Genomic DNA, 23,110 nt, shown 5'->3' with positions numbered 1-23,110 from the left:
TACATTTTTCATATATTTGTAGCCATGTAAACTACTATTATATAGTTTTAAAAATATAATTCTTACTTAACTCTATTAAACTCTTAATTAACTCTATTAAACAACTATTATATGCTTATATAACCATGATCCTTAATTAACTCTAGTAGGTTTCCTAACTTTTCTCCTAGAATTTAAAAGAATAAGCTGACTCTCTAAATATATTCCTGAAATATTCTATAGTCTTATTATAAGGAAGAGGACCTACAAGAAGAACAGTTTGGATTTTGACCTGAATATGAGGAGTCATAGCAAAAAGTGAAGGCAAAGAAGCGTTTGGACCTACTCCAATGGATTAACCTATGGGTATATAACTTGGTCAACCAAATCTCCTAATGGATTTTCCTGTTAGATACCCTGATTATTCAATCTTAATAAATTGTTGAAATCAAGGTCTGGGTGTGCCCCATTCCCAGTGGCACACGTGGAAACTTCCAATAATGTTTTGGTTTTTAATTTTCTAACACTGTTGCAAAGGTTTTTTTCTCTTTGGATTATAGACAACAGGGGGATGAGAGAAGCAGAAGAGGAATTTTAATCCCAGAATCACAGAACATTCTGACTTGAAAGGGACAAAGCAGGATCATCAAAGTAATGTTTGAACATTTACAGAGACTCCAGAACTGTAACTTTGGCTGGTCAGTCTCTCTGCTGGGAGCCTCCCAAAGGGCCCTCAGCCACTCCTCAGCCCTGGACAGCAGCAGCATCACCTCTGCAGGGCCCAGCAGGGCTCTCCTGAGCTGCCCTTGCCCACCTGCACACAGAGCCTGCCCCAGCCAGGGCCCTGCACACAGGCAGGTTTCTGTAGGGCTGGGGCCAGGGCACACAGGGTGGGATGGGCTCTGTGAGCGCTGGCAGAGACAAGGATCCTCTCAGGAGGGAATGTCCAGGCCCAGGGAGATGCTCAGGCAAGGAGAGGGGGCTGAAGAGAGCAGCGCTGGGGCAGGAGGGCACTGTTGGTGTGTGGGAGGTGCCGGGCACAGCTGGGCACGGGAACACTGTCCTGAGTGCCCGGCTGTCTCTGCCCTGCCCTCTCAGGCACAGCACCACAACATCTGCTCTTGTTTCTGCCCTGCCCTGATATTGTCACTGTTATCTGCTGCCCTCAGGGAGGCTCTGGCATTTGCAGCAGCTGAGTCAGGCACTGCCCTTGGCATTCCTGCCAGGCAGGGCTGTCCATGGGAATGGGGTGTCCGAGCTTCCCTGGGACCTGTGGAGCTGTGGGCAGAGCAGTCCATGGGAAAGGGGAATGAGCTGAGCCCCCTCCCTGAGATCCCATCATGGCACAGCCATGGATCTCCTTGCTGTGCCCTTCCAAGCTCTGAGCTGCCCTCCTGGGTGCAAATCTGTGCCAGAGGCCCTGGCAGTTCCGTGAATGTTCCACGGGGAAGGGCAGAGCTGCCACAGCTGAGGAAATGCTGCTGGGTTTGCCAAGGGAGCCGTGAGTGTCCTTGGCAAAAGGGGGTGCTGAGACCTTGCCCAGAGATCTTTAGGGAGGCTGAAACATTCAGGATCCCTCTGCTCTGGGCAGGGTCTGGTTTATCCCAGGCTGACCCAGGATTGTGACTGTGCTCTGATTGCAGCCAAAGGTGCAAAGCCAGGGCAGTTGGGAACAAGCCCATGCAGCCCCCCTTCCCTCAGCCTCTCCCATCCCTCAGTGGCAAACTCTGAGTGCAACAGAAATGCTGGGGATTTCTGACCTCAGAGAGCCAGGAATCATGTGTGGGTAGGAAAACAATTCCTTATAGCAACTCCTGACATCTATTTCCTTTATAACTGTGAGCGCAGATGCAACCGAGCCTTTCTGCATTAGGAGAGATTTCCCTGATAAATCCTGAATATCCAGCCTTGTCCATCTGCCACATGGCCACAAACTGAGGGCAGTGGGGCAGGGAAGACTCCTCCAGAGCCCCCACACACAGCCCTGGCTGTTCCTGGCACACTCAGCCAGCACAACTGGAGCTCAGGCAGGGACCTGGGGGAAGGTTTTCCCAGAGCAGGAACAAGGGTGGGTGAGTCCCAGCGAGGTAGGCTACAGGGGATGGTCCAGGACTGGCTCGGAGCAGCCTCTCCTGACTTGGCACTGTCCTTTCTCCATGAACAGGTCCCCATGTGCAGCACCAGCAAATGTCCAACAGCAGCTCCATCAGCCACTTCCTCCTGCTGGCATTGGCAGACACGCGGCAGCTGCAGCTCCTGCACTTCTGCCTCTTGCTGGGCATCTCCCTGGCTGCCCTCCTGGGCAACGGCCTCATCATCAGTGCCGTAGCCTGCGGCCACCACCTGCACACGCCCATGTTCTTCTTCCTGCTCAACCTGGCCCTCAGCGACCTGGGCTCCATCTGCACCACTGTCCCCAAAGCCATGCACAATTCCCTCTGGAACACCACGACCATCTCCTACACAGGATGTGCTGTACAGCTATTTTTCTTTGTCTTTTTCATCTCAGCAGAATTTTATCTCCTGACCATCATGTGCTACGACCGCTACGTGTCCATCTGCAAACCCCTGCACTATGGGACCCTCCTGGGCAGCAGAGCTTGTGCCCACATGGCAGCAGCTGCCTGGGCCAGTGCCTTTCTCACTGCTCTCATGCACACAGCCAATACATTTTCCCTGCCCCTGTGCCATGGCAATGCCCTGGGCCAGTTCTTCTGTGAAATCCCCCCCATCCTCAAGCTCTCCTGCTCAAATTCCTACCTCAGGGAACTTGGGCTTATTGTGTTCTCCCTCTGTTTAGCATTTGGTTGTTTTGTTTTCATTGTTTTCTCCTATGTGCAGATCTTCAGGGCTGTGCTGAGGATCGCCTCTGAGCAGGGACGGCACAAAGCCTTTTCCACCTGCCTCCCTCACCTGGCTGTGCTCTCCCTGTTCCTCAGCACTGCCTCATTTACCCACCTGAAGCCCTCCTCCATGTCCTCCCCATCCCTGGATCTGGCCCTGTCAGTCCTGTACTCGATGGTGCCTCCAGCCCTGAACCCCCTCATCTACAGCCTGAGGAACCAGGAGCTCAAGGCTGCCCTGAGGAAACTGATGACTGTATCTTTTTAGAAACGTTAAACTTTTCTGTTCCAGAACCTTGTGAATGTAACTTTTTTAAATCTTGGCCTTTTTTTCCTATTTGTCCATTTTGACACTGGGACCTTTTCTTATTATTTTTCTGGTGTTATAATGTTTTTTATAAGATACTGCAGTACTACTCTGAGCATTTCTACATGAACTTCTACTGCTCTTTTGTAACACAAAGGCTTTTAGGTGGCTTGTTCCCTCAGCATTTAAATAAAAACAAGTGGCTGTCCTGACCTGTGTGTCTAAGGCATTTCCACAGCCCTTCTCTGGCTCTGCAGGGGCAGTGCCTGTGAGCAGAGGTGGAGGGAAGGGGCTCCCAGCACGGCCAGGGACAGTGGCCCTGCCTCTTTCCACATCTGCTCCTCCCAGCTCCACACTCCCCTTCCCAGCCCTGCTGTGGGTGCCAGGCCGGAGTGCTCTGGCAGCTTGGTCACTGTCCTGCTGCGTGTCCGTGCCGTGCCCTCAGGCAGGGACAGGCCATGGGCACTGCTGGGACACAGCTGGGCTCCAGCACAGCAGCTCCACCAGCAAAGGGCATCTCCTGAGTGCAGGGCAGGGAGGCTTTGCTCCCATCCAGAGTCACTCTCAGGACTCTCAAAGAGGCTCCTTGTGTTCCTTGTTCTCCCAGAGCTCAGTGGGATGAGATCAAGGTCTTACTGGGGCCTTCAGGGAACTCAGGTCTGGGTCAGGTTTTGCTTGTTGGTGGCCAGTGCCCATCAGATGCTGAATGGTCTGAGCTGAACCTTCCTGGGGCTCTGCAGCTTGTGCCAGGGCTGATGGCAGGGGAAGGTTTGTCTGGAGGGCCTTGGGAGCTGCCAGGAGAACACAGGGGACCTGCAGGGACAGTGTGTGCCAGGGAGCAGCAGGGAGTGGAGCTCACTGGGCACAGGCCTGGCCAGGCTGGGGTCACCCCGAGATCAAGGACTGAATGTCTGCTGTGAGCCAGGAGAGCTCTGCAGCCCAGGGACACAGCAGGCCCAGGGAAAGGAGTCTGGGCACTGCCTGCTCTGACCCTCAGGGAACTCCCCCAGGAGGATCCAGGGCAGCCCCAAGCCCCTCTGGCAGCCCTGGCACAAGGTAGGCTCCTCTGAGCCCCCTCCATGGCCCCGCAGAGCCTGTGTGGGAGGGGGTCAGTGCAGGGAGCACCATCAGCTGCCTCTGTGTGCCAGGCTGAGCAGCAGAGCCCAGCAGAGGCAGCCCAGGGCCCTGGGCAGCACAGCCCCCGTGCTCTGCAGAGCAGCAGCCCCAGCTCGGGGCTCTGGGCAGCAGGGCAGGGGCTGCAGCAATGGCTGCTGGGGCCAGCACAGACGTGTTCCCCTGGCAAAGGCTCTGTGGGCAGCTGGCATGGGCCAGGAGCAGAGCAGGAGCCCGTGGGTGTGCAGAGGAGCCCTGGCAAGAGGCTGGCCTGTCCCTGGGCCAGCAGGAGCTGCCTGAGGAGCCCCGGGGCCAACTCTGCTGCTGGGCTGGGCAGCGGGGCTGGCCCTGGGGCTGCAGGAGCTGCCCGAGCTGAGCATCTGCTGAGCATTCCAGACCCAGAGTGGCTGTCCCTGACCTCCAGTGCTGCCAGTTCCTGCTGCAGGGCCAGACCTGACTCTGCTGCTCTGCTGGGCTGGGGCAGGGACAGGGAGAGGAAAATGATGGACCCTTGTCTATACGAGTCCCCACAGTGTCAGAATGGGCTATGTGGTTCCATGACATCCCACAATGTCACAATGGCTCCTTGGTTCCATTAAGCCCCATAGGGTCACCATGGTCCCCTGGTCACACAAGGCCCTGCAGTGTCACAAGGGCCCCTTGGTTCTGTGGAGCCCACAGGGTCAGTTTTGCCAGTGGGGAGGGTCAGCACCAAAGACACAGACACCAACTGAAGGAATTGTGTCATTTATATAAGGTAAATCAGCAAAAATTACAAAAGTAAATCAAATAATGATTAGAAAATAATTACAAAAGGAGCAGCTCAGCAATGCACCCAACCATCACCACCAAAGATTGCAGCAGTGATTAAGAAAGATCCAGCACCAGTTCCCTCAGGCTTCACCATCACCCAGATCCACAGAGCAGCTGGGGGAAGCTGTCCCAGCCAAGGGCTGCAGAGCCACTCCTGGACACTGGGAATTCCTGCAGGTGCCTCCAGCCACAGGTGAGGCTCCAACCTCGCTGCGAGAGGGCCCAGCTCTGACAGTGCTGAATGAACAAACTGACAGCACTTCTAGTGTGGGAACATCTGGTTTCATCCTCCTCTTGGGTTCCTCCCAAAGCCTGTCCAGGGCCCAAGGAGGAACCAAGGGAGGTGACTTTGATCCTTCAGCCCCCGAACAAGGCCAGATGGGCCTTGTCTGTTTTTTAAATGCAGAAAGGTAAATCCTCATTTCACCAATGAACACATACAGAGATCATATTCCTCATAGTGATACATTAATGAGTAGATACAAATATAAGATTTGGTGGCAAAGTTTATCTAGAGCTGAACTTTAGCTCAGGGCCTGGTGTTCAGGCCTCAATCAGGGCCTGGTGCTGAGGCCTCAGGACTTCAATTTGTCCTTTAACCTGTAGAGGAACTACAATTCATAACAATTCTTTCAATAACACAGTTTAGATTTAGGTATTAGTCATAAAGGCATTGCCTCTTGTTCTTTATTTAAGTGCTGTTCAGTACTCAGAGCTATATATTTAAGTGCTGTTCAGTACTCAGAGCTATCATTCCCATTCCTTTTAAAACAACCCTAATTAATTGCTATTCGCTGTTATTTTATCAAATGTCCCTTTTTTCTTGAGACTGTGTCTCTTTCTAGAAAAGTCTCAATACTCCATTTCCAGCACAGTGTCACAACAACTCTAACATGAAATCATAACACACCAAGTGCTCACACTGCAATGACAACAGACACTGCCTCAAATTCATTTCACAGCAGCCTCCAATTTGGCATCCATAAAGCCAATGCCACCAAGAAAAATTTTCTTCTTGCTGCCACTCTTCAACTGCTTTTTCTGTTAAGGTGATTCCTGACTGTTTGTCTTCAAGCCCATCAGATAGCAATGCAACATTCCTGTCCCATGAGAGCCCAGGTTCCTCCCTGGCCAGCAAGCAGATAATCCCAGGCTGTGCCCCATTTGTGTTTGTTGGAGCTCCTGGGATGTACTATTGGATATTTTAACAGGATCATTTGCTATTTTTTCTAATAATCAATTTATATCTTTACTGTAATATCCGCAGGACAGGGCAGTGCACATGGGGCACAGTGTGAACCAGAATCTATGGTTTTCTGAGAACAAAGGCGCTCCTTGGGTGGAAAATGTTCTCTTGGCCCCAACTCTTCCTTGTGGTCCTTCTGAAGGACCCTCAAGGGAGGCATCAGCATTGCCCGGAAACAGGACCCAAACCATCCTTTAGGAAGCTGTTTATGGGCAGTGTCCACACACCCAGCAGCTCCCATTCCCAGTACCAAAGGTCTGATTTCCTATTTCCCACTGTGGGCTGCTGATGGATCCAGGGCTCCTCCCTGGGCCCTCCAAGGGAACCCCATTCCTCCCAGCATCGGTTGAGAACATTTCCAGAAATTAGATATTTTGAGTATTTTGGTTACTTTGATCTTTACATTCTCATAAGAATTTAATGACGAATCCTTGGTGAAACTGTAGAGGTGTTTGTGGCAAACAAAGTTTCTGGCTGACACTCAAGATACAATTTACAGACATCAGCAGTACTTCAGTGACAAGGTTACTCATTCTTTTTCTTCAGTCTCATTTGGGTTAGGAACAATAATTCTGTTGTCCATGGAGCTGGTGCCTTTTTAATTCCAGAACAATGCCCCCAAGTCCTTTCCTGTTCAGCTTTACCATGTTGTCTGTGGCTAACAAGGCTTAGTGGGGCCCTTTCCCCTTTGGCTGGAAGGGGGCCGGGTCCCAGTCCCTGAGGGCACCCAGGATCCTGGATGGAATTTGTGTGCAAGTCCCTCAGTGTCACAGCAGCCTTCACAGGGAGCCCTGTGGATCAGAGCATTTTCCAAAGGGGTCATTGAGGCAAACAAAGAGATTTGGTCTGGCAGGGTGCCTAAAACAGTATCCTGTAATATTTCCTTTTTCTCACACAGAACACTTGGCTGCAGAGACACATTCCCATTGTTCCTGCCCAGGTTTCAGGATTCAAACAGTGCTGTCTTTCCCCAGAGCTGTTCCTTCAGCTGCCTCTGGAGGACCTTTTGGCCTCTGGAGCCACACTCTTGCTCCTTTATTAGGACTGGTGGATCCAAACCCTTTATCTACACCAACAGCAGTGATTTGAGACGGATGTCCTTTTTTCCAATTGTTTTAAAAAATGACAATATCAGTAATAGTGCTACTCTGTAGTTGAATAATCCAATTTTGTTCACTATTTTTAACACAATTCCTTTAATTTTTCCTTGATAATCTGCATTAGTTCCTCCTCCCATCACATGAACACTTTTCAAGGCCAAGCTCCAGTGAGCAGTTATCAAAACAAAGTGTCCTGGAGGAATCTGAATTACTGTTTTGGTATTTATAACTCTCATTTGCTTCTGATTTATGCTAATTAATTCCAAGGCATGAAGGTCCAGCCCTGCAGCCTCTGGGCTGGCCCTGCCAGGGGCCATCACACCCACAACAATTTCCCTGGCAGTCCAAGCCTCAGTGCCCCTGGTTGTAATTGCAAATTGGGTGCAGCTGTGCACAGCCAGGGGTTTCCATTTCCCCAGTGGGCCATTGTTAAGGGTATGGAGCACATCTGGGAGATGGGTTCTCCATGGGGACAGGTTCCCATCTCCTCATTTTGTCAACTGCTCTTTTAATAACCCCTACACCCATTCAACCAATCCTGCAGCTTGTGGATTGTCTGGGATATGAAAAACCCAGCAGACTTAATAATTGTATTTTTGTATTTTTCACACTAACAGACAAAGCATTCCCCATCACAGTATCAGCAAATCCTATAAAAATAGCCAGATTCATCCCTTCCTCCTTTATCTCTCAAAGTTTACCACTGACAGCTGGGTCTTGGCTAGTCCTTTTCTCTAGGGTATTTAGTGTTACAGTGAGCAACCAAAGCTGACATATTACGAGTATCAGCCTTATTTCACAGTATCCATTTTTAATTATACAGATATAAATATAAATTTTTGTGTTATATTTATTACTAGTATTAGTATTACTATTAGTATTACTATTAGTATTACTAGTATCACTTGCACAAGTGAAGCTGAGCTCAAGATTAAAATCTTCTACTGTTGTTCTATGTGGGAGTGTTCCAACAACAATTTTCCTTTTGTTGGTGCTGTTTCCAATCTGCTGTTAACAAATTCCATCCTCATCTGCCCAAGCCCACAAGTTCTTTTCCTTTCCCATATGCAATTTTTGGATGCATTTTAAGACATCCAGGAGTTCATCCTCTTTTAACCAAGTGCTCCACTGCTCACACGGTGCCCCGACCTCAGCCCACTCCAGAGCCAGCCAACTCCAGGGAACGGCTTCCCATCTGGGAATTTCTGATGGCACCGATTCCTCACATTTACATTTAACAAGAGACATTTTGCTGTGATCTGGCCAGACTCTGCCAGTTTTGTTTCACCAGTGGGCAGGGTCAGCACCAAAGGCACAGACTCCAACTGAAGGAATCAGTGTCATTTACTGCAGCTCAAAGCAGCAAAGGATCACAAAAGGAGCAGCTCAGCAATGCACCCAACCATCACCACCAAATATTGCCTGCAGTGATTAAGAAAGATCCAGCATCATTTACCCTCATACTTCACCATCTCCCAGATCCACACAGCAGCTGGGGGAAGCTGTCCCAGCCAAGGGCTGCAGAGCCACTCCTGGACACTGGGAATTCCTGCAGGTGCCTCCAGCCACAGGTGAGGCTCCAACCTCGCTGCGAGAGGGCCCAGCTCTGACAGTGCTGAATGAACAAACTGACAGCACTTCTAGTGCAGGAACATCTGGTTTCATCCTCCTCTTGGGTTCCTCCCAAAGCTTGGCCAGGGCTCAAGGAGGAACCAAGGGAGGTGACTTTGATCCTTCAGCCCCAGACAAGGCCAGATGTCAGATTTCATGGCCCTGTCTGGCTTGCAAATACAAAAAGATCAAAACATGTGTCACTAAGGAGTGGCTACATCTATCACAGTGCCCAAAGACCATGCATATTTCATCAGTGAACAGATACAAAGATAACCTTTGGTTGGAAGGTTCATCCAGAAGTCACCTTTGGCTCAGGGTCTGCTGTTCAGGCCTCACTCAGGGCTGTTGTCCAGGCCTTGGCACTTCAGGCACGTGGTTTAGTGCTGGGCTTGGCACTGCTGTGTGACCAGCTCGACTGGGTGAGCTCAGAGGTCTTTTCCAACAGAAAGGATGCTGTGATTCCATTATTATATCCGCTGCATTCAGCTAGGTCTATTTGAGCAGCATTACTTTGCTCCAAAAGTTCCCTCTTGCTCAGCTCTTGTGGCCTATGGCTGCAGCTCCTTCAGCTCCTGGTGCTAAGCTGCTCATGCTGAACAAGACGACTCGGAGAGAAGAGCACAGTCCATCCAATTCCATCTGGGACACTGGGAGGGGAGGGTGTGGAAACAGTAACATTGTTTGGTGTGGCCTCCTCTCTGCCCTTCATGCCTTTCAGCGCTTTGAACCAGCCAAGAGCTTTCTCCAAGAGTGCAGTGAAGCTGCTGTTCCTGTCCCAGGTCTGGCTCTCTCCAGTCTGTGACCTTGCCTGGTTTTGTCCCTCGTGCTGTGCCCTCTCTTCCCCCAGGTCTCAGTGGCTGCTGCCCAGGACTGTGGGACTGGCACAGATCCAGTGGTCGAGACTCTCCTTGCTGTGGCCTTGGAGCTGCCTGGGCACAGCAGCCTTTTCCATCTGGAAGCTCCTCATGGACAGGGAGTCCCCAGCTCTGTTCCTTGTACAACCTCTAGGAGACCAGGGCTGCCATCTCAAGTCCCTACTGGCACTGGGGGCTCCCAGGTGCCTCAGGCTGCTGTGACACCGCTGCACATGGGAGGGAAGAGTGACAGGGGCTGTGCTGAAAGTCAGCTCCATGTGCTGCTACTGCTGCTGTGGGGTCATTTGTCCAGCCCTGCCCCAGAGTCAGGGATCAGGTCCAGGCCCTGCTCCTGCTCCCTCAGGATCAGCCCCAGTTTGGGTGTTGCTGTCAGGGCCAGCAGGAGCGGTGGCTGGAGCAGTAGGTGCTGACAGTGCCCCAAGCCCCGGGGCTGGAGGGGTCCCTGGGCTGGGGCTGGGAGGGAGCTGCCCCTTGTTCTCCCTCTGCCCCAAGCAAAGCTGGGCCGGGCACAAGTGGGGCAGCACAGCCACCAGGGAGCCTGCGAGTCTCTTCCAGCCCTGGCTGCTCAGAGTTTGGGCCTTGGAGCTTCAGGTGGTCAAAGGCAGCTGCTCCTGGTCCGTCTGTGTGCCCGTGTTCAGCAGTGCTGCTCCATCAGTCTGTGCCCAGCAATGGGGAAAAGCCTCAGCCCTGCAGGGCCAGGAGCTGCCGGGCTCTGCCTGAGCAGCTCAGCCAGCGGGAATGGAGCTGCTCCACATGGGAACCAGGAGCAAAGGGCTGCAGCACCTCATGCCGGGGCAGAGCCCGAATTCTGAGAGGGAATAACATAGTTATTCATGTGCATTGGTGCATCAGCACTGCAGGTGCTGTGCCTGCAAACACAGAGTTCAAGATCTGCAAAAGAATTCTGCAGCTCTTGACTGGATCAGGATGTCAGCAGTGCTGAACTCCAGCACAGTCCAAATGAAACACTTCACACCTCTGCTCATACCTGCTAGATTTTTTTCTTTAGGGTATCCTGAGAAAAGTAAACAGAGGAGGAGCCTATATTTTCCTTGTTTATCAGAAATGTTTCTCATTTTGCTGTACATTCCTTTTTTATTACGAGTTCTCTGTTAAAAAAAAAAAGGAAAATAGAAAAATATGAAAGATAAAAACAAAAAACAAATGTGTAGTGAAAATCTTCTCTAACTTTGGATTAAGAGGTAACTGATCGTTTTAAAAAGAGAACTCAGTTACTTTGTAAAGGTTCTGATGGCATGGATCCATATTACTGACCTCAGCATCACTTTTTCAAAAGATTCTGCGTTTTGTTAGCAATATTAAGTAATTTTAAATTGTGGTTGAATCGATAGGAAATTGAAACATGGATTGTGCATGACTGTGTCTTGAGTGTAAAAATATTGCAGTTTGGAATTTGGATTTAAAGTGTTGGAAATGAAAGTTATAAATCCCAATGGATTGTGTGACAGCAGCTTTTCCTAGAGGATGTGCAGCACTCCAAGGACTTCATCAGTGGGGTTGGGGGTACATGGATCTTCGTCCTGTGCCACTCTGAGATGTCATGGAATGGAACTTCACCTGCCACCAGCCCAGGTCACCCTCTGCCACCAAAGCTCCTTGGGCCTTGTGTCCCCAGGCAGGCACAAAGTGTTTGTGCTGCTCCCCCTTTTGCACAAACCCACAGAGAGCTGGGATTTTTCCAAGTCTCATGTCTGCATTGGGCCAAATTCCTAGGGAAGCAGCAGCCCATCCTGATGAATATGGTGAGTTATGTGGATGGTTGTGAGCTCCACTTCCTGCCTAGAAATCCTGAAACTGCTTCTGAATGCTGCTCCTTCAGCTCTGGGACACCTTCTCACACAGAGCTGGGGAAAAAATCCCCTGGTCTTTGGCTAAAGGGTGAGTTATGCCAAGGTTAGAGCTCTGTGCGAAGTCTCTATCCATCCCTATCCTATTAATATACCAATATGTGGGGGTGTGCATGGATGTGTCTTGTACACAAAGGAAGGAGTGTGCAAGCAACGTGACTGACACTTTCACTGTCCATGTTCATCCCATACCCATGGGTGCAGAGACGTTATGGAAACCCTGGCACACACAGAGCCTTCTGTCCCTGGATACAGAGACATCCAAGAGTCCCTGGCACACACAGACCCTTCTGTCCCTGGATACAGAGACATCCAAGAGCCCTGGCACACACAGACCCTTCTGTCCCTGGATACAGAGACATCCAAGAGCCCCTGGCAAACACAGACCCTTCTGTCCATGGATACAGAGACATCCAAGAACCCCTGGCACACACAGACCCTTCTGCCCATGGATACAGAGACATCCAAGAGCCCCTGGTACACACAGACCCTTCTGTCTCTGGAGGATGGAGCGTGGTGGGTGGGGGCAGTTGGTGGGCAGCTAGTCTAGGACAGCAGGCCAGACCCGGCTCCAGCCCTGCCAGGCCCTGCCAAGGCTCAGTGCAGGATCCTCTGGAATGGGAAAGCCCTTCAGCCTTGTCCCTGCCCAGAGGGGCAGTGCTGGCCTGGCAGCACAGGTTGTTTTCCCCTCAGGCTGCAGGAGATGAGAACACAACACTTGCCAGCACTGAGTGCGAGGCACAGATCCGGGTGCTCCCCATGAACCTCAGCTCTGAGAGGACTGTCTGCCCCAAGCTCCAGGGGCTGCAGTGGGAGCCTGGCTGGGCTCTGCCCTGGGGCCATCCTGCAGGGACAGCTGGAAACAGGGAGCATTCAGCTGCCACAAACAGCCAAGCCAGGGCTGCAGGGCAGCTGCTCCAGCCCGGACTGCACTGCTGTGTGCTGTGCTCTGGGGCTGGGGCTCCCCACACAGGGGACTGGACTGGAGTGCCAGAGGAGACAGAGAAGCTTCAGCTTCAGCCTCACTGAGGTGGGTGCATGGGCTGGAAAGAGTGGGGAGGCTCAAGGGGATTCACAGAGCTCATCCTGCTGCAAGGACAAGGAAAAGGGAGTGGGAACTCAGCAGTGAGGAGAGCTGAGGGCTGGAGAGTGGCTCTGAATGACACTAAAATGCCACTGGACCTCTGAAACATTGCTGCTCCTCAGCCAGTGACAGCATGAGTCCCTAAACCAGGGGTTCGGCCTTCCTTGTGGTCAGGGGCAACAAGGAAGGCCACTGAGTGATGGAGACAGCAACGGGCTGGGAATTCACTGGGGGAAAAAAGGGAGCAGTTGAGAAGTAAAAGGCAGGTGGGGGAGAGAACTGTTCAGAGAAGGGCTGAGCTACAGCTTGAGCAAGCGAAAAAATGTCATTTGGAGTCATCCCAGATTGATTTCATTTCAGAAGGTATTGAACAAGTTTAATTTTTGGGAGGTGTCATGTTTTCCTCTGGAGGTGTACACTCTGCAAACTTGAGCTGCGTTGTCAAAATGCTCAAGCAAGTTTGTGCTGCAGGTGACACCATTTCTTCTTTGGCTGATTCCGGCCCCGTGCTGAGCTCCAGCAGAGCCCTGGCAGAGCCCAGAGCAGCCTCAGCATCCACAGAGCCCAGCTGCAAGGAGAGAAAGCAGAAACTGCCCGTCAGCTGAAAGCTCCTGTCCCCTTGTCCCAGCTGCCCGCGGTGCCCAGGCCGTGCTGGCTGTGCCCAGAGCAGTGCCCAGAGCTGCCCATCAGTGCTGCCTTTGGGAGCAGGGCAGGAGGGCAGGACATGTGCCCAGCCTGCAGCCAGCCTTGGCACATCCACCTGCTCAGCAGCTGCCCAGAGCAGGATGCTCCTGTGCTCGCTGCCATCTCCCAAAAGCTCTGATCCCACCCTGCCAAGCAGACGGGGACCCACCTCATGCCATCCATGGCTGGAAGAAAAGCTGGTCCCAAACGATGTCCTCAGCCTGCTCCAAGGGCATGGCCCATCCACGCCACAGCTGCTCCCAAGCACTTCCCAATCCAGACTGGACCACCTAGAATGCTTCCTCTAGAAAAAACAAACAAATTGTTGAAAAGAGGTTAGAGACAAAAAGGGAAAAGAAGAAGAAAGGTCACAACTCTTAGCTCTGTCAGGGCCTTGAGGAAGGCCCAACCCCTACATGCCAGGGAAAAATCCAGCCATGGGTGAGGGAGCTCCACACTTTATCTCTTTCCCTCAGCACAGCCTCCCAAAATAACCATGATCCCAAAGCAAACAAGGGCAGTGGAGCAGCCCAAGGCCTTCCTTGCCTGCACAGCAAAGCAGCCCCTGTACAGGTTCTGGAGTCCCACCTCTGCTCCCACCACGGGGGTTTGTTGTTGGGCTGGCTGCCCCAGCCTCAGCCCAGGGCATGGTGGGTGCTGGGGGCTGTTGGCAGGGCCAGGAGCCCACTCCCATTTCGTACCCACCCCAGCCCATGCCCCCAGCCCTGCCAAAAAAGCAGCTGGGCAGCTGACTGAAGAATTAGTTCCATCTGCCCCAGCAAAGGGGGAACCTTTGCTTCCCAGCCAGGCTGGGCAATGCCCAAATCTGGGAGCATTTCCCCAGGTGTGGACTCATCTGCAAACTCCCTGTGGAGTTTGGCTTTGAAGAAGGTGCCACAATCAAAGTGCATCACCTTCAACTGCTGGTGGCCAGGTTGAGGAAGACGTTGTCATCCTTCATGTCATCCTCGCTGTCTCCTGCAGCAGCAGCTTCCCCCGGTACAGCTTCTCTGGGGGCTCCTTCTCCTTCCGTGGGGTGAGACCAGGCTGTCAGGGCTCTGCCCAGGGCCCCAGCTGTCAGGGAACCAGGACAAGCAAAACCTGCTTGGATGGCAGCCACCAGGGCTGGGCAGAGCAGCTCAGCTCCAGCACAAGGGCTGCATGTTCCCATCCTATGACCCTGGTGCAGTGACACGGGCTGGCTTTCTTTGCTTCTCATTGCCAAGGCATGAGTGCAGCTGTAACTTACCAGGGCCCTGCAGCACAGTGAGCCTGTGGCTCTCTCCCTTCTTCTAGGGCAGATGAACATCCTGCATCCAAGGATGACAGAACAGCTCTTCTAATGAGGGTCTGGCCAAGGGGTGCATGGATAAACACCACCCAATCAGATTTTGGCACTCTGGGGAGAGAAACCAGAAACTGCCCGTCAGCTGGAGAAGGCTCCTGTTGGCTTTGCCCCACTATTCCCATGCCCAGGCCATGCTGGATGCGCTCAGAGCTGGGCCTGAACTTTCCCATCAATTCTTGGTTTTGGGGGAGAGCAGGACATGTGCCACCTCCTCAGCAGCTGCCAGAGCGGGATGCTCCCGAGCCCGCTGCTGTCTCCCAGCACTGGTATTGCACCCTTGCCCAGAGAAGAGGATTCACCTGGAGAGAGCCGTTGTGGCAGCGAGAGCTGGCCCCAGCTGAAGTTCCAGCCCCTCCTGAAAGGCATCTTCCCACAGACCATCTCGTGCAGCAGGATGCCCAGGGACCAGATGGTAGCTGGCTCGCCATGGTACCAGCCAAAGCGGGTCCATTCCGGGGGGCTGTATGATGGTGTTCCTGTGGAATACAGATGGAGTTCAGCAGGGGGATGCTGCTGCTGCTCCCAGAGCCTGGCCCCAGCATCCCTGGGCGGGCGGGGGCTGCAACAGTGGCACACAGGGTGACCACTGTCCTCTCACCAGCATCTGGGACTGGTGTACAAACTTGGGATTGCAAAAGAAGCCACTGGTGTGGGAAGGCGACAGTGGAAGCCCTGGCTAGGCCTGACCATGACATGCAAAGGAAATACCCACTGCGTGCTGGGGAAAAACCATGCCCTCATTCTCCCTGTCTGCACTGTCCCAAACATATTATAAAGGCAAGACAAACAGGGCAAGTGGAGCAGTCCAAGCCCTTCCTCTTGCCTGCACACAAACCGGCTGGGGCACAGGTTCTGACCTCCCTCTCTGCTACCCTCACCCACGACTGTTTTTGTCAGGCTGGCTGCCCCAGCCCAGCCCCAGTCCTGGGCACAGTGGTGGGCAAAGGCTGCCAGCAGGGCTGGAAGATGGCTCCCCACCCAGCCCTGCTCTAAAGCAACTCAGCTGCAGATTCAGTCCCCTGAGTGGCAGCAAAAGGGAGAATCCCCGCTGCCACACCCAGCTTGGGCTGTGAGATGTTGGGCCATGAGATGCCAGGAGCGGGAGCACAGCCCTGTGTAGGCTCACCTGCAAAGTGAGTGTAGGCTGTCTCTTGCAGGTAGGTGCCACAGCCAAAGTCAATCAATTTGGCTTGCCCGGTGGCCAGGTCAACCAGGATGTTCTCTGGTTTGATATCGCGGTGCAGGACCCCGCAGCTGGTGCAGTGCCGCACGGCCTCCAGCACCTGCCGGAACAGCTGCCGCGCCACCTCCTCATGCAGGAACCCCCGTGCCCGAATGAAATGCAGGAGGTCCTGAGAGTGCTCTGGCCGCTCCAGCACCATGACAATGTCGCTGGGCAGCTCAAGCCACTCCAGCAGCTGGACGACACCGGGAAAGCCAGTGGACACCTTGTCCTGCAGCACAACCTCCAGGGGAGCGCTGGTGCCGTCGGGCTGCGGGAGGAGCACGATGCCGTCAGTGGGGCCGATGCTGGGCCAGGGCTGGGCAACCCGTCAGCCAGCCCGGGATGCTCTGCGCCCTGCGCTGGCCCCACGCCCGCTCTCCCTCGGGATGTCGTGGCGGCTCCCACCATGCCGGGCCTCGGCTCATCCCCGCCCGGCACAGCCCGGCTTCTCCCGCTGTCCCGGCTCACTCACCAGCTCGCTCCAATGCCAGATGCAGTTCCGAGGCACCCTTTTGATGGCGACCTGCAAGCCAAGGGGAGCAGCGGGCTCAGCTCAACGCCCGCCCTGCCCAGCCCCATCCTCCTCCTCCTCCTCCTCCTGCGCCCCCTCCTCCTGCGCCCGCCGCCAGCCCTGCCGCTCACCGGGGCGCCGTCCGAGAGCCGCGTTGCTGCGAAGACGCTGCCGAATCCGCCGCACCCCAGCAGGGAACCCAGCCGGTACCGCTCCTGCAGGGACTCCTGCGCCTTCCCTGCGGGCGGGACGCGGCTGTCAGCGCTCGGCCCGGGGCCAGCAACGGCCCCCGAGCGCCCCTCACCCGCACCGGCCCGGCCATCCCCCGGCGTTCGCTCTTTGCAACGCGACCCGGGAGCCGCGGGGCCGGGGGCCGCGCTGCCGAGCGGCGGAGCTCGGGCCGGGCAAGCCGCAGCGGAGGCGGCGGGAGCGGCGGGGCCGCCTGTGTCCTCCGCGGGCCCCGGGAGGAGACGGGGCCGGGGCCGGGGTCGGGGTCGGGGCCGGGGCCGGGGCAGGCGGAGCCAAAAGCCGGCGATGCCGCCCCAGGCACTGAACCCCGCCCAGCAGCGCCAGCGCCAGCACGGCCAGAGCCGGGCTGGGACCAGACCTCGGTGGGACGGCCGGGGGCGGGCACGGGGCAGCCCCGCCCGGGGCCGGGGGCGGGCCGGGGGCATGGCCCGGCCGGGCACGGGGAGAGGGAGGCGGGGAGAGGAGGGGAGACCGGGAAAGGGAGAGCGGGAGAGGTACGGGACAGCGGGGAGGGAGAGGGAGAGGGAGAGGAGAATGGAATCTAAAGTTTCTTCTCTCGCTGCTGCTGCCGCCGCTGCTGCTGCTGCCGCTGCTGCTGCTGCAACTGAAGCTCCGGGGCCATTTGTCCCCGTGTCCGTTTGTCCGTTGCCCGCTCGCCCCCGCCCCGAGCCCCACGTTCCCCGAGGGCAGCCCCTGAGCCTGTCCAAACACGGGAACTTTGCCGAGTTCAGCCAGAGTCTGGACTCCTGCACAGTGGCTCAGGAATCCCCTCGGTCCCTGCTGTGCATTGTCCCTGCTGAGGGTCAAACACTCTCAGAGCGCGTTCCCTGAATGCAGAATTTGTACCTGACCCAAGCACTGCACTTACCTCTCCAGCATTGCTTTCCAAGAAAAACAGGGGAAGCCAAACTCTGTGTAGGTCATGGTATCTTAAAATGTCTAAAACTTGCCAACTCATGGCTCTTAGAGGTGAGATCTGGTTGGAATTAATGGGATGGACAACTAGTGCAAGATGGAAAAGGGGAGCATAAAAATAAATCGAGAAAAACGTCTTGAATTGTTTCAATTTTCATTTAATTTCTTAAAAGCTCTTTTTGTTTTTCCAGAATCTTCTCCTCAGTCCTGTTTGCTTTTTCCAAGAACCTTTCCCAGAGAACGAGGTGCAGCTTCTGTCACAAGGTTGCCACCAACTGTAGTTTTCCACACTGTGTGTGCAGCACAACTCTTGCAGCAAAGCAGGACAAATATTTGAAGAATTTGGCAGCTTGTTCTTTTCTTTTCCTTGTGGGCTGGGCAGTTGTGCCATTGGTAAGGTTTTCATTGTTACTGTTCTACCCTAAGAAAACATGACAGGCTACCAAGAGCTCCTGGGGAATGCAAGCCTGACTGAATGCAGAGAAACAATCTGCAGAGCCTGCAGCCAGAAGTGGAGAGCTGTGTGATCATCATTCCAACACCCCCAAGGACATCTTGAAAGTGATCTAGAAGATGAAAATGGGCTGACAGAGGGAGTTTGTTTCTGTGCTCACTTCAGATTCTGCTACATCTGAAATCAATTCTACAGTCTCCATCTAAATCAAGAGTACAATCAGTTCATGAAAAGCCCCAGAACAATCTGCACCTCTCAGGAGATGACTGAAAGAATCTGTAAAGGAAAAATGCAGAAGAAATGCATTTCTCAGTACTGCAGTATTTGCCTGCCTGAAACCCTCCTCCATTTCCTCCCCATTCCTGGATCTGTTGGTGTCAGTTCTGTATTCGGTGGTGCCTCCAGCCCTGAATCCCCTCATCTACAGCCTGAGGAACCAGGAGCTCAAGGCTGCAGTGAGGAGACTGATGACTGGACATCTTCGGAAGCATTAAACTGATTGCCAATTTTGGCAAATCACTTGTAATAAAAGTCGTCTTTTATAGCTCTTTTGGTTTAGTTCTTTGATTTCCCTTTTTTTTTTTTTTTTTTTTAATATTCTGCCTAAAGCTAGATCATTGTTTCTGCTATTTCTGACTTTGTTTCTCTCCACATTCACCGTGGCCGCAGACTGTGACAATGAGGAGCTGTGCACTCAGTGGCTTTAGACGAATTAAGAATCTCCCAGCAGAGTTTTCTCCAGAGATGCCCTTTTGTTGCCTTCTCTGGAGCTGCAGCAGCAATGTCTGTGTGCAGAGCTGGGGCAGATCAGTGCTGGCACAGCAGCTGTGCCCAGCAGCAGCAGCAGCAGCACTTGGTGTTGCCAGTGCTGCTGCCGTGGCCCTGCCCCGCTGCCCCGGTGGCCCTGGTGTTGCTGCAGGGCCTGAGTGCTCTCGGGGCCGGGCAGAGTCCTGGGGGTGGCAGTGCCGGGGCTGCAGCAGGGACAGGCCATGGGCACTGCTGGGGCAGCGCTGACGCCTCAGGCCAGGCCCTGGCCGCTCCAGGCTCCTTGCCCAGGCTCTCTCAAGAACACGGCCAGGCCAATGCTCAGCACAGAAAAGCCCCAGGGTGAGCAGCCCCAGGCTGGCCGTGGGCAGGCTGGGGGCAAACAGCATGGCTGGGGCTCTGCAAGGGCCCTGGAGGAGACGGGAAGGAGCAGCAGAGCAGGGGCTGATCCATCCCCAGTGCGCTGCACAGCCCAGGGCAGCGTCCCAGAGCGTCCTGATGGAGCTGCCAACAACATCCCCCCTCTGCAGCCCTGGCCTCTCCCCCAGCTCACACAGGTGCCGCATCCTTGCAGGCACAGCCACGGCAGCACTGGCTCAGGAGCCCCTGTTTGCATTGCACAGAGCAGGCAGGAGCACCCCCATGATGCTGCTGTGGGGACATGAACCTGAGGGAGCACAAATGCCATCAGCCCCTGGGGCCAGCAAGGGCTGGGGGACACCAGGGAAACCACTCCGGTTTATTGTGACAAACATTTGAGATAACCAAGTCCAACCTGCACCCTAACACTTCCTTGTCTACCCAGAGCATCGTCCAGTTAACCACCGCTCCCTCATGTGCTTTCAACCAAACTTCTCCTCCAGAGCCCTCATCAGCCTTTTTGGCCTTCTCTGGACACGCTCCAGCCCCTCCATGTCCTTCCTAAATTGGGGACCCAGAACTGGACACAGCACTCGAGGTGTGGCCTCACCAGTGCTGAGCACTGGAGAAGAATCACTGCCCTGCTCCTGCTGGCCACACCATTCCTGATCCAGGCCAGGAGCCATTGGCCTTCTTGGCCACCTGGCCACACTGCTGCCTCATGTCCAGCCTGCTGTCCATCAGTCCCTGCAGGTCCCTTTCTGCCTGGCTGCTCTCCAGCCACTCGGTCCCCACCCTGTAGTGCTGCAGGGGTTGTTGTGGCCAAAGTGCAGGACCCAGCACTGGGACTTGTTCAACCTCACCTTGTTGGATTTGGGCCCTGGATCCAGCCTGTCCAGGGCCCTGTGCAGAGCCCTCCTACCCTCCAGCAGATCTGCACTTGTACCCAGCTTGGTGTCATCTGAAAATTTGTTGGTGCTGGACTCAATCCCCTCATCCAGATCATCAGTGCCGATACTGAAATCCACGCTGGCTGGCTCTGATGCCTTGGCCATCCTGTGGGTGCCCTGTGATGGCTCTCAAGGTGATCTGTTCCATAACCTTGCCAGGCACCCAGGTCAGGCTGACAGGCCTGGAGTTCCCCAGATCCTCCTTCCAGCCCCTCTTGGGGATGGGCTCACATTGGCACCTCCACTCCTCTGGGACCTCCCTGCTGATCCAGGACTGATGGTAAATGATGGAGAGCAGCTTGGGGAGATCATCCACCAGTTCCCTTATCCCACTGGGATGGATCCCATCAGCTCCCAGAGACACCTGTGAGCACCTGAGTGGCTCAGCAGGTCCCCAGCTGCTTCCTCCTGGATTCCAGGGGGCTGTTCTGCTCCCTGTGCCCATCTGCCAGCTCAGGAGAACACTTGTCCTGAGGATGGCCTGTCTTATTGTTGAAAACTGAGGCAAAGAAGGGCTGAAGTACCTCAGCTTTTTACTCATCTTTGGTAACTATATACCCCACAATAAAAAAATGCTGGTTGTCCTTACCCCTCTTTTTACCATTAATGTACTTATAAAAACATTTTTATTATCCTTCACACAAGTATCCAAGTTAAGTTCTGACTGAGCTTTCACCCCTCTCATTTCCTTTCTGCATGACCTAACAACATCCTTAAACATTTCTTGATTTACTTGCCTCTACGTCCAGAGGTGGTGCACCCTCTTTTTAACCCCTAAAAATATCCTTTTTAATCCCTTTTTAATCCCCCTTTTCCTTGAAAAGCTCCATGCCCAGCCCAGCCAGTCATTTCCCCCTCTGGGTCGTCTTTCTGCACAAAGGGACAGCCTACTCTTGCTCCATCAAGATTTCTTTTTTGAAGTGTTTCCATCCTTCCTGGAACCCTGTGTTTTTAAGGGCTGTTTGTCTTTAAAAAATCAATACCTGATTTGGTACTCCCCAAATCTGCATCCTCAACAGGCCCAAGTCTGCCCTTAAAAGTCCAGTGTAGAAGATTTATTGATGCCCCTCCTTCTTTTACAGAATATTTAAAAAGTCAATAATTTCATTGTGACTGTGCCCTAAACAGCCTCTGACCAGCACTTCTCCCACCAGCCCTTCTCTGTTCATGAACAGCAGGAGACAGAGCTTTCCTTGGGAGTGGGAATTGCAGGAAACATCCCCAAAGTGCAGCTTGGAAGGTTCAGGCTGGAGCTGAGGAGAAAGCAAAGTTCCTGCCAGCGTGGAATTGTGGTGCTTGAGGTGTGGCAGCGTGAGGCTGGGCCATGGCCGGCTCTGTGTGCCAGGAGCCGGCAGCGCTGGGTGCAGGGAGCCCAGGGAGGGCACAGAAACGCTGGCTGAGAAATGCTGGGGCACAGCGAGAGGGGCGAGTGCAGCCGGCCAGGGCACAGGAGCAGCACGCACAGGGGGCACAGCCTGCAGGACAGATGGCCGAGGGCTGGGCAGGGCTGGCAGGGCCACAGGCACCCAGGCCTTTGTGCCCTGGGCTCGGGCAGCGCCTCTGGAGGCCCCACAGCAGGAACTTTCCTGGCAGGGGCTGCACTTTGGCTCTCCCTCGGCCTCCCTGGCCAGGCTGGCAGGGGCTGCAGCTTTATGGCATTTGTCCTTGCTGCCCCTGACATCCCCCTGCCCCACAGAGAGCCCCGAGCCACCCGTGAGGGACAGGCCCTGCTGGCCCAGGCTGGGCTCAGGGCTTGGCCTTTCTGCTTCCCCCAGCCAGCCCAGGCCTTGCTCAGCATTGCAGTTCCCTGCCCAGAGCCTTGGGCTCCCTGCACTCCTGGCCTCAAGGATCTGCTCTCACCAGTCCCTGGGGAGCCTTTGGCACTCCCTGCCCTCACTGGGGCCCAGCCATGCTCCAAGGCACTTGGAGTTTTGCTGCTGACTCTTTGAGCAGCTTCTTCAGCCTTCTCTCAGTGCCTGAGGCTCCTGGACCCAGCCCCAAATCCACTGTAGGGCTGATTAAAATACAGAAAGCCCTGGGGGGCTCTTTCTCTTCCTTCAATTTTCCTCCAAGTCTCCAGGGCTTGTGAAGCTGCTTGGAGTCAGTCTGGAGTTCTGTTAAGGAGGGAGATTTCAAAGTGCACCGACGGCATGATGTTTGGTTTTAATCACGTGTGTGGGTTTTTATTTTTCAGTTCAGAAAAGAGGTGAAAGAACGATTCCCCAGGTGATCTTGATGCTGAATGTCTCCCTAGAAGATCTGGGCATGGAGAGGAACAAGCCCCTTGCAGGCTGACCCATTTTGGACAACCTGCTCCTCACCCCAGCCTCATCATGTCTGACATGGCCCACCTGGGACTGACATCCCAAAACTTAAAAAAGTATGCATTTTTAAAATAAATAAGATTGATTAATCTATAAAATTATAATTATGGTTTTAAAATTTATATTAGTATTACTGTATATTTCTATTACCTTTGATATTTATGTGAAAAATTGAATACATTTTTAGCAATCAAAAAATTATTTGCCATTGGTTTTAAATAAAACAATTCCTTTCATTAAATCATTGATCACTACTGGCCATTTATTTCTCCTTCTTAATGCTAATTAGTGCTATTTTTAGATCTTTTGACATATTTTTTAATTATTTTCACGGACAGGGTAAAAGGGGCCACTCTGGGGTCCCTGGAGACATTTCTGGGGCACATTTGGGGCAGTTAGGGTCTGGGCAGTGTGATAAACAAGTCCACTGAATTTAAGGATCAAATAATTATCTTTATTATTTTTGCAAGCAAGAATAAGCAA

At 53.6% G+C, this 23,110-nt stretch overlaps 1 protein-coding gene and 1 pseudogene across 1 annotated transcript; both read right to left on the bottom strand.

Moving 5' to 3' along the window:
* LOC135306051 (zinc finger protein 271-like) overlaps window positions 1-23,110 on the bottom strand; it is a 366,476-nt pseudogene that overhangs the window by 297,710 nt on the left and 45,656 nt on the right.
* On the bottom strand, window positions 14,846-20,408 carry LOC135305943 (serine/threonine-protein kinase pim-1-like; the record flags this gene model as incomplete). Its single annotated transcript, XM_064429520.1, has 5 exons — window positions 20,217-20,408; window positions 16,572-16,622; window positions 16,001-16,367; window positions 15,174-15,350; window positions 14,846-14,925 (listed from the first exon to the last, which is right to left on the bottom strand). Coding segments are annotated over exons 1-5 (867 nt in total), but the record flags the coding sequence as incomplete, so codon positions are not given.

This window comes from Passer domesticus, chromosome 8 (assembly GCF_036417665.1).
Source record: "Passer domesticus isolate bPasDom1 chromosome 8, bPasDom1.hap1, whole genome shotgun sequence".
NCBI lineage: Eukaryota > Metazoa > Chordata > Aves > Passeriformes > Passeridae > Passer > Passer domesticus.
Note: the sequence above shows the minus strand (reverse complement) of the source record. Positions and strands in the feature narration are given on the sequence as shown.